We start from the raw sequence: 12,048 nt of genomic DNA, 5'->3' as shown, positions 1-12,048 counted from the left end.
GTACTCACGCTGTTTTTCCCCCTGACAGTGCATTTCTCCACATCCTTTGTCTTCCATGTCAGTTTCTGCCACACAGACAAACACACAATCATGGGCTCATCGCTATTCACAACAGCTGCAAAGGGAAAATCTCATTTACTTCAATAAGCATCACACATAATAAACATAAAAAGAAGGAAAGAGAGTTAGACGAGGAGGACTGAGCATCAAGAAGGAAGAAAGAGGTCCCTGAGGTTGTTAACAAGCTGTGTTCATGAGTGTGTGTGTGTGTCTGTCTGGGTGCTTGCTGGTGTCATTAGGTCAGGCTGTATTGCAGAGATTTACTGGGCCGCCCCATGTCAGCCCACCCAACAGGAACAGCAGGCAATCAACACCCACACACACATACCATGACAAGCTAAAAACAACACTCTCACTAACTCAACTATTTGCTGCAGTGACATCTTACTCTCAACAGTTAAGATATTAATGTCAGAGAGACCCAAAAGACGAAAAGCAGAAAAACTGTGTGATCTCTCCATGAGCAGAATACTTCATCAACACTATTACATTTGATAGGACTGCTGTCATTCATAACAACATAAAATGGAAACAGGATTTCATTTGCTATTTAAAACAAGCTAATACCTCAACAACCCAAGTTATCAGAAAAAAAATGCTCTCTTAGGAGGGAAAAACAAGAACCTATATTGAATAAATAATTGAACAACCTGGTGTTAAAAAAAAAAAAAAAAAAAAAAAAAAAAAAAATTATTGTATAGCCTGAATACACTGTAAGTTGCTTTGGATAAAAGCGTCTGCTAAATGCATACATGTAAATGTAAAATGTAATGAATAAGGTACCAAAAAAAAAAAAAAACCCTGCTTAGCTTAGCTAATCACAATCAGTCATTAATCTATAGAAACCTTACAGAATGTACAGTAAATAAAAAGCCCATTTAATTCCAAGTGTCACACAGAGTGGGAAATGGTTCTGTAAAACTAAATTATGGCTGTTTTTTGTGTTAAAGACCTTGACTAACATTTCAAGTGGACGTCAGGGAAAAATAGACAGTGCTATAAAAGTGTAGAATATTAGTCCTTTAAAGCCACCATAAAGAAAATTGCTCATTTAAAAAATGGGATTTCTGAGTGGGTTCTTCCCCAAAGACGAATAAAAGTGAACATCCGACATCATGCACTCACGGCACTGATCTGAGAGAAAGAAACACATTAGAGAGGACTGAAAGAGGAAGTTTAGAAAAAGGTGAGCTTACCTGTTGGGGGATGATACGCTCCGCTGAAGCGCTGAGGTTAATGGCAAAAACGTGATCTCTACAGAGACACAGAGAGAGAGACAGGAATGCCAATATTCTCATCAAGTATCTGAGCAACCGAGATTCTTTTTGCCAGTTCTTTCAATAAATAACAATACGGTGCCAATAACACCTTGAGCTGAAATGAAAGGGGCAGAGGACAGCTACAATGAGAGCGAGAGAGCATGAGTGGTGAAGAGACAGACAGAGAGGAAATGGCAGAGGTGAGAGAGGTGTCAGAGAGCGAGCGAACATCCATCTGTCTGCAATCCAGGTCTGAATGAGACTGATTGGCCCAATCACACGACCCTTATCATTAGTGTGTGGGTGTTATCGCTGCAGGCGTCTGGAGAAACAGCACTAGTGTGTACCGATCGGGAGGTCTGGAATTCCCAGTCGATGTAGCATCTTGAATCTTTTGAAATGTGTGCGGCTGTGGTGTTGTGTGCAGTGTGAGCGTGTAAGCGTGTGATTGAACTGACATGACATACCTCGCAGCAATGTAGACCATGTGGTTAATCCGCAGCATCCTCTGAAAATCCAGCCCCAGTCTGGCTGTGTCGTTATCTGACATGTTCCCCTGGAAACTGGGGTACAGGTAGGTGCCTTCATGACGGGGAGAGAGAAAAGACTGGGTTAAAATCAACTGAAATGTTTACTGTCTAGTATCTTGGTGTCAGTGATGCACCTGAAGGATTATTCTTATTTTAATAACAACATTTTTTTTAATTAACTGTTAATAACAAATAAATGTGTGTATCACATCACATTATCTCTATATTTCTTAGGACTATTCACAAGATTTTAATAATAATATTTTGAGCAGTCCACTTTCCACTTATAAATAAATACATACATAAATAAATATGCTTGAAAATATAAATTTGGCATTTACTAAAAATTAAGACTAAAATTAATAATTGAAAAAATAGTATAGTTAGTATTTAAAATTGTATTTCTTACTCCAAAAAATATCTTGTTGGCAAGAAGTTTGATAAGATAAAATAGACATCCATGAAAGAATAACAATTTACTTCAGAAGCATAACGAAAATAAATACATAAATACACTGGCGGCCAAAAGTTTGGAATAATTAAGGTTTTTTTTATTCTTTTGAAACAAGTCTCTTATGCTTATGCTTGACCAAAAACAGCAAACACAGTAATATTGTACAATATCATTACAATTTAAAATAACTGTTTTTTATTTGAATATATTTTAAAATGTAATGTATTTCTGAAATGGCAAAGTAGATCAGCCATTAGAAATCGTTCTGATATAACAATATGCTAATTTGGTGCTCAAGAAACATTTCTTATTTTTATCAATGTTGATATATATATATATTTTTTTGGCTGCCTAATATTTTTATGGAAACTGTGATATACAACCATTCAAAAGTTTAGGTTAAGTACAATAAAATAAATAAAATAAAATACTCTAAAATACTACTAAATATACATTTAAGATATATTTACTTAAATCATATCTTAGGCAATTATTCCTATTTTTGCCATATTTAAATATGTTTACTAGAAAAAAATACAGAAATTCTGATTAATAATATTTAGTGTGGTTTGATCCATTTATTTCCTATCTCCTGTCTGGGGATCTTGATCAATAATAATAAAAATAAATAAATAAAAAATATCAGCACCCACACATCAAAAACTGTTTCATGTTTATAATGATTCATATTACAGATCTCATTTTGCTGCAAGCAATGTTGATAAGTGTTTACACTCACAAACATCATCTGCTAATTAACCTCATTTACACTTAAAAAGATTAATTTCTAGCACAATGTCAAAGATGAGTCATGAGTCACTTTGGCATGCTCTTCTCTCAGAGGACGAGTGGGTCACACAACATTTCAGACCCACAGAGACGTCTACAGTGACCTGCAGGGGCCTTTCATTTGCAGGTCTGTGCACTGCTCAAAAGTAGCAGCCACATGGTGACAAACATGACCTTGGGGTGAGAAGAAAATCTGGACGTTTGAATGATTCCGGCTACTAGATTATGAAGCTGTGTATTGTTCGAGTTTCTCCTGAGCTTGGCAGACCACAGGTGGCCGCAGCTGGAACTGACGCTCGCTCTGATGTTCAGGAACTACAGTAAACAAACATCCAAGGGTTAAACTGGAGCTGAAACTTCACTCTCTTCTCAAAGACACTGACTGGGTAAACACCATCATCTGATCTCTGCAGGATCATCACTCAATAAAGATCACCCAGAGTGTCTGCAACTCAACATAGAGCCAGAGCCAATGAACCAGTGATATGAGATAGAAAATTCAATCCACACGACTCTCACAAGTTTGAAAATCACTGCATGAACTCACTGAATGAGAATGAATATTCTAGAATTCCCAGCTTCATTCTTCAAAATAATTCAAGATTATTCAACCAAACCGCAGTTATAAATTTAAAGACAGGAAATATGTACTTATACACCTGCCACATATGGTTAAACAACAGCATCGTACACTAAACGACTGAGAATCATTCACTATCGAACTTTCAAGTCATGAAACATGACAAATAAAAACAATGTGTTCTAAAATCGCTTCAAAATATCAAACATGTCAGTGCACAATGTGATTTTTTGTGACAATCACAATCAAATTATACATTAAATATGTGTCGTGTACAGAAGCAAACTGAACAACTAGTTGTTAATTCAATGATGCCTCTCACTGCCAGCTCCTCTAAGCTGCTGTGTTAGAAAAATTGGTTCCAAAAGTTGGTTCCATGTTGTAGTTGTCACTCCCCTAAAAGTGTTTTGTGAACAGAACAGGATTTTGCACTCAGAAGAGGAGTGACAACTGTATTTAGCTACAGTGTGAACGCAGTCAAGGCCATCTAATGGGTTTAAAGGTTACAATGTATAACAGTTGTAGAATAGAGCAAAGTCTCAGGATGTAAAACCACACATACACATACAGCAAGCACATAAACACACACAGGTGGAAATGGTTGATAAATGGGTCTCATTACTCGTGTGATGTTCTTTTTGGAGAGCTCTATTAGCCCAGCTATCTGTACACCAATGGCTGTGAGGCTCAGTATCTGTTTTTGAGTCCAGCTCTCTCAAATGTGGTCCTCTCGTTTTAGCAGAACAAAGGATGGTGCAGAGCTCTCGTATCTGCTCAAACATGACCCCCTGGGCCTCCCCTGTCAATCATGGTACATCCATGCTGAATTCTGTGTTTGAAAGTTAAAATGATAGGAGACGAAAGTGAAAATGGAAACACAAGCTAGATTCCAACTTAAAGTAGCCACATAACTTATAGGTTCACCCAAAAAGGAAACTTGTCATTATTGACACACTAACCTTCTTCTGTGGAAGGCTTCAGTTTCTATTGATTTCCACTGAATGGTTACACATATAATAGAAGTCAATGGGAAAAGAAACTGTTTGGTTACCAAGATTTCTACAAAACCTTTGAAGAAAAGAAAGTCATACAGGTCTGTCCATCCATCCATCTGTAATAGCCTGTTCATTTATCTATCCATTTCCATCTATTCATCAATCTATCTTTCTCCCTATCCATCTATCTGTCCATCCATTCATCATTTGTCTATCCATCAATCCATCTTTATCTATTTTCAAAACTTTCAAATCAAGCTTTGCTTTTCTAGTTAAAATTGGTTCATGAATCTATTTGAATTTCAATTCACTTTACAATTAACATTGACTGAACTGTTTGCAACCTCAAATCAATTCACATTCAGTAAGTGAACTATCAATTCACTTCTGAATGGCTCAAATCCCTCCCACTAAGCCACAACTCATTCAATATAAAAAATAACACTTTTTGGTTTCCTAAAGAATTATGAACAATATAGTGTTGGGCTGTATAGACTGTATATAAATGAGCTGTCCACAAATTATCAACATAAAACAGTAAACACTTCTATCACACTTGATTTGCAGTTGAGTTGGCCTCTCCACACCCTGCTGTTTGCAACAGCCAAGACTAAGGAGTTTTTATTTGCCAATTAGTACCAACTTCACAGCAGCCCCGAGTGAAGCTGCTCTCTCAGACCCAGTAGGTTTGGAATCTAGGAAGTAACACAGAGCGGAAAACCGGGATGGGGTAGATTAGGACTGGGAACAGGAAGGTGGAGTGAGGATGGACTTGGCAGCCATGACTGCTGATATACGTATTTGGCGTGTGAAATGCTTTACGCCTGCCAAGACCTGAATGCTTGGCAGGCGGTTTACTTTTAAACTCTGGGTACGGTTTAATGCGCCTATTGCAATATATCTTGCAAGATAAAGCATTCATAATTCCAACTGCCATGATTGAATTATAAAGATATGAAAACAAACTGAGGTTTCAACACTCTTTGTATGCCTGAAGTTAAAAAGATATCTGTGAAAAATGTGACTTTTATCCCAGGAACTGGTGGTGTTTCGTTGTTTTATACTTACGTTCACTACCGACGGTGCTGATGGGCTCCAGGTCCTGAGGAAAGGGTGTTGCACCATGGCACACATGTTTTAGGCAGGTGAGGGTGAGCGTGAGGGTCAAGGCCAAGAGGGGCCGCGACCCCAAAATCACCAACCTCATTTCAGCTAGAGCATAGAAGTCAGCCACACAGCATGACCCAGAGCAGACTGATCACCACCTGGAAAGACAAAAAAGAGAGAGCTACGATGACAATAGCGGTTTTAAAAAATGGTCACTGCAAGCTCAGTAAAAAGGATTTTTATGCTTCAACTTGTATGTGTGACTAAATGATTGTGACATGTCATTTCAAATCTGTATGACTGTGGAACACAAATGGAGAAATTTTTGAAATTGCGCTAGTTGCTCTTTTACAGCCAATTACAATGATTGGGCCCGAGGCTTTTAAGCTTCAGGAAGTGTCGTAAAATGATCTTTAAAACTTCTGAAGACTTGCAATGCAGTACATGAGTCATATGTACCACTTTAAAGATACTGTTATGGTTATTTTGTGTCCTTTTTGAAGCTTGAATGCAATGTGGACTAACTGCCTTGGAAAATAGCGAAGTAGCAAATAGCGCAGTTCTCATTTCTGAAAGAAAATAAGTCAGATGGGTTGTCAACAAAGTGAGTAAACAATCAAAGAATTTTCACTTTTAAGTATCCCTTTAATGCAATCTAATATTCAAGCATCCTGCAGTCACACTGATTCAGACAGTGGCAGTGTTGCTTTTATTAACACGCCCAACATAATAATGGAGAAATGGAGATGGGGAAAGAAAAAGATGGACAGAGTGAGCGAGAACACAATAGGTTATATTATAAGAGCCCCAGCCTGGGGGACACCTGGCTCATTGACTCAAACTGTACAGTCTTTCACAGGTGACTTAACTCAATTAACCGCAAAGGCTGCTGGGATGCCGTCTCAGTCTGTCAGCTTTTACACGAGGCCAATGGGGATGGATCAAAAACTTATTTTCAGGGAAATGGAAAAAATGAAAGTCTCCTGCCAAAGAGTTCTACTGAAAATAGGCTGAATTATTAATGAACGCTTTGAGTGTTTGTATTAGATTCATAATGGACTGAGATACTTATGTTAATGAGTTTAGCATCAGGTTATTCTACATGATACAATGGCCAAACAAGAATGGACTGTCCTCTAGTACAGTGATTCTCAACTAGTTTTGCTTTGGGATGCAGAAATATGGGAAACAAAAATGTGCTTAAAAACATTGACTGAAATGTACTATTTTAACCACAAACCTCATTTGGTCTAAACTGTGCAAAACTAAAATAAATAAAAAAGGAAAATTCACAATTTGGATTTCAATTTTTGCACAAAAACACATTTATCTTTGCTAAAACAATATTTACATAGCCTGAGTCATCAGTCTAGGAAATACTGCTTTAGTAAACAGATGAGTTTGTGTCTTACAAATGACAATGTGTCCTTTAAATTTTAATGCCCAGCCAAAAACCTTTTGGTTTTGAACTGATATGAAGCCCGATCAGTATTAATCACCCCATGTGGCCACACAAGGATACACGGTGTGAGGGCTATATAATGGGACATTATGTCTGATGGATTAGTTATACTTAGAGAACTGAGTACAGGGACAAGGCTGTGCGCTCCTAATGGAGCATATACACACACTTAGGAAAACACATGCTCCTCTAGAACTAATACAGCACAAAATGTGAGACATCATCTTCCCCAGACTGAAGCTGAAAGGATCATGAGGTCGTTTTTATATGGACACAAACAAGCAAAGATCATGACAGATAAGCACACATTATACCATCCGGATGTCTTGTGACTGCAGAACCAAAACCAAAGCTGTGTTGCTTTTCAAGGAATTGACGAATGGGGAAGAGATCATGTGAAACTCATGAATACAGTGCAGAAAACATCTAAGAATAAAATTTTCACAAAAAATTCTGATAAAAAAGTGGTTCCATAATGTTACAGGGTTGTGGGTGGTTGCTAACTGTATATCTATTTTCCCCCCACCTTTTTACTGACCAGCTACTGTAGCCAGCTGGAATGGAAGTTAGAATGCTTTGAAAAGTACTAGCACACCTCTCCCGAACATGATCTGAGGTATCATTCATACCCAAAGCACAAATGCTGTGAGACAAATTACACACTAAAGTTCAATACTTAAACTCTCAATGAACATGGAAGAAATGGCATATCTTTTCTTCAACATTGTGAAGTACATCCAATCGATTATTATACAAGAAAAAAATGTTGCGTACTGTCGATCAGTTGCAGTTGACTGTAAGAAAGGAGCGTTTAGGCAGACAAATTATTTGGCATAGATCAGAGTGAAATCTGTCATTTTGGAAGACCTACTTTTCACATTTTAATAGATGTGAAATAGATTGTCATTTCATGCTGACTTTAAGGTTAAAGTTTTGATCAAATCCGAAAAAAAGAAGAACTTCAAAGATATTTAAAAACCTCAAAGAAATCAGGTCAAATTAATCCTTAACAAACTCCTGTCCTAATAATTTTCAATATAAAGATGTCCCTTTCGCTCAAGGCACTCACTCTTTAGAGACCCAAAAGTTTGAGACCTCAGCAACGTCACGCAGATAAGACCAGACAGCCCATTCCTCCAAGCTGCTCTCTCTGCTGCCATTAATACATGCTCCAAATGGCATCTCAATCAGCACTCAAGGCTGATGTGAACAGTGATAGGACCGGGAAACCAGTGAACGTGTCCCTCAATTAATTAAATGACCTAAATGGATTTGGACTTAATTACTTCCCCTTAGCTCACTCTCTCCATCTCTCTAAAGCTCTGCAAATCACAGCCAGTCTAAAACAAATCCAGGTTCCAACAATGCTTTACAAGTCTTGGCACAATGATTCTCCGTTGAGATGCTTTCATCCAAGTTTTAAGGCAGCATAGCATTTATACTTCACAAAGAAAACAATCACCCCCATTATGTAAAACTGCTATTTGGCTGACCATATACCAGATGCTAATCAATAACATTGACAAGACATTTATGGAACGCCAATCTGACATTAGCTAAAGAATTAACTTCAACCACAAAGAGCGGTTGATGGGGAGATAATCTTTCAAAGCCCTATTTAATCTCTTTGCAAACATATATAATGGGACACTTAATTTCCAGCGATATCGTTGACTTGATTGCAAATGATTGCAAAGATACTATTTAAATTGAACTGAGCTGGATGATGACATCACTGAATTCAATGATGAACTGCCTTTAACTGAAAAATGAGTGTTTACTATTGTCATTTTTGCATTATTGACACACTATTTTCCTAATTAATGTTGTTGTTTTGTTTTTTTGAAATCTGTATTGTTAAAAGCACTATATAAATAAAGGTGACTTGATTTGACTAATGTACAGACACAAACAACTGAAGAAACTGCTCTGTAGACAGTAAATCAGAACTATAAATGCACACTGACTTTGAAGTTTGGAACCAAAAGAGAGTTCAATAATTCCATAACAGAGATTCAATAATAGAACAGACATTAGCTAGCCAATAAGTGTTTTGCCTGCGACACATAGGGGGTGCTTGACCACTCACAAAGTTAACTGCAAAAACCTATTAAGTCTAAGAATAGCTATGAGTATAAAGCCAAATCTGTCTGTATCAGACCACATCCATTTATATAAAAAAGATTCACCAAAAAATAAAAATTTACCAGTTACTTATTTCGATCCAACTCAGTATTACAGTATCACAGGAGTGGTTTAGTAGAATGCTAGAGCAGCTCTTGTCCAAGCAATAAAATCGAATGGGGTTAATCTCCAAAAAAGCAAAATAAATAAACAAATAAACCAAAATTTAAATACATAGGCAATGCCGTCCTACATTCCAAGTCTTTTGTAGCCATGATATATTTGCATTAGAAACAGGCTGAAACAATTATTCACTAATTTTACAGTATAGAAAAGAGCAGCTTGGGCAATTCTGCTATAGCGCACTACCATTTAAAAGTTTGAGGCCATTAAAGTTTTTTTGTTGTTGTTTGTTTGACTGATTTTTTTTCTTTTTGAAAACAATTGATAATGTTCTAAATATTTATAATGTTAAAAAAGGTTTCTTTTTGCAATATGCTCCTTTGAACTTTCTATTCATCAAAGAAATCTGAAAAGAATCTCATTGTTCCAAAAATTCAGTTTTCCCACCGCAGGAATAATTTACATTTTAAAATTTAAAAAAGGGTTCTTTTAAGATGCAATAATATTCTTTCACGATACTATTTTTAATTAATTATTATTATAATTTTTTTTTTTACCAACATCACCCTACGTGTTCCACAGAAGAAAGTCAAACAATTGTCAAAAGGCCCGAGGGTTGATAAATTATGGCAGAATTTTAATTTTTTGATGAACCATCCTTTCAAATCAGACAGCTCTCCAAAACAAATCACCTACTAAAAAAAAATGCCCTTATAGAGTACACCAATAGTTTACCTCCAATTTTTCCAGGCAGGTGGCACTCACTAAATGTGTGTGCGTGTTTGCAAACTGTTCGCGTCTCTCTCACACTTCTAATCAGTGCGCATTCATGTGGCGTTTGAAGAGACGCAAAGCACTGATGAGCAGACAGCTGTCGATATGTGACTAAACCCCTGCTTATCCCTCACTTCCTCCATGGGGTCAGAGCTGGCTCTCTGTTGGCTTGATGTGGGCAGGGCGCCGGGCCCCATTGCGGCTCCTCTGAAAATGAGGCAGAGTTGTTGCGGCGGCGGCGGGGTGGAAAGAGGCCGCACTGAAGTTTGAGGATGAGAAATCTCTTGAGCTCAGGATTGATTATCCGACATTCATTTGGATTTACCAACAGCTCCTTGGCTCGCTGTGGGCTCCGCACATCCCTCCCTCTCTTGCAGCACTTAAAAAACACTTGCAAAGGCCAAAACGGAAAACCTGATGGGAAAAGAACGACGGCTTTTTATGATGCGCGACCTACGTGGTCATATCACTTTTAAAAGGTCTATATTCATTTACAGGTTGACTCTGTTTAACAAGCCCAGCTTTTATCACTGCTGTCTCGCAATAAAAATTACGGTCAAAACTCACACGGATGAATTTAAATTCCATCATCAGTTTAATACCTGCTTAAGGAAACATCATGTCAGCCAAGAAGGGAGAGAGAAACATGATTTTTAATTCAAATATGACTTACGTGCTCTATAATGCGATTCACCCCCTTTTGTCCCAAGTGACATGAGAAAAGGACACACTTTGCTCGCTCCCTCTCCCTCCTCCTTCCACTCTGGGACCCTTTCACACCCTCAGAAGCAGAAATCGAATGAGTCTCTTCTCTGTATACATGGTCCAACATAATAAAGTCTGGTGTCCCTGGGCTCCTCTGTCATTTCAAACACGATTAAGCACATTAGTGCTCTGGCTCTCCACGGCCCATTACCCAGCAACCCCGCTGTCAGGGACCCACAAGTAGCTGTGAACAGGGGCAGAGGCCAGACTCTCCCTCACAATACTTTTAGAGATCCTAGAATCCAACTGAGTTTGAGATTCTACAACTTCATTCTGAGTTAATAAGATTCAAACACTGCGTGAGTTCAATGAGCCGTCTGGAACCCCTGGGAAACCTTTTCTAGCAATAGGTGTCCCATTTCCACTAAAAACACAGATTTGGGATGGAAAATGTGCATTTGACAATCATTCAGTAAGGATGTATATATTCTTGCTATATCGGTATCATATTGGTAAACGTCCAAAAGTAGTGACTTTTTAAGTTATCGATATTTGCAAAAATTGGATGTTTATTTGTGCAATTACTCTCTATATTTTCTTTTTACTTGTACTTATTTTTACATGTAGATTACCTTTACTGCCATGTAACTCACTTTAAGGTTATATCTAAAAACATTAATTGTATAATAGCAGTTAAATGCAACAGTTTGTTTGTCGCTGATAGCCTTGTGTTGCACTTTGGGCATCCTGAGTTTGAATCCCAGCATGTGGACCTTTCCCGATCCTGCGCTTAAAATAGCCTTAAAATGAGTCTCAAAATTATGAAAAATACTAAGAATGTAACAGTCTGTTATGTCGTCCTTTGGTTCTCAAGTCAATGAAAATCTGGCATTCAGGCACCTGTTATCAGCCCCATTTCAGTGGAAAAGGGGTGTGGATGTGCTCTTGAAGGTCCTGTCAGCAGATAAACACAGCTGATTAGTCTATATTATTGCACTAGCACTTTAAAATTATATGCTTCAACCCTGCAATGATGAGAAACCTTCACTGAATGCCTGTTTGTCACACATTGATTGAGACTAATTG

At 37.7% G+C, this 12,048-nt stretch overlaps 1 protein-coding gene across 7 annotated transcripts in view; it reads right to left on the bottom strand.

Moving 5' to 3' along the window:
* The window catches only part of sema6e (sema domain, transmembrane domain (TM), and cytoplasmic domain, (semaphorin) 6E), a 141,968-nt gene that overhangs the window by 41,272 nt on the left and 88,648 nt on the right, over positions 1–12,048 (bottom strand). For all 7 annotated transcript variants that reach the window (XM_042741175.1, XM_042741173.1, XM_042741174.1 and 4 more), the window contains 4 exons: positions 5,736–5,932; positions 1,787–1,901; positions 1,257–1,314; positions 9–65 (listed from right to left, as the gene is read on the bottom strand). In XM_042741175.1, the coding sequence (XP_042597109.1) occupies positions 9–65; positions 1,257–1,314; positions 1,787–1,901; positions 5,736–5,874 (369 nt within the window). In that variant the 5' untranslated portion in view covers positions 5,875–5,932. The remainder of the gene's footprint in view (positions 1–8; positions 66–1,256; positions 1,315–1,786; positions 1,902–5,735; positions 5,933–12,048) is intronic.

This window comes from Cyprinus carpio, chromosome B16 (assembly GCF_018340385.1).
Source record: "Cyprinus carpio isolate SPL01 chromosome B16, ASM1834038v1, whole genome shotgun sequence".
Lineage (NCBI taxonomy): Eukaryota > Metazoa > Chordata > Actinopteri > Cypriniformes > Cyprinidae > Cyprinus > Cyprinus carpio.
The sequence above is the reverse complement of the archived record's forward strand: the minus strand, read 5'-3'. Positions and strand labels throughout refer to the sequence as shown.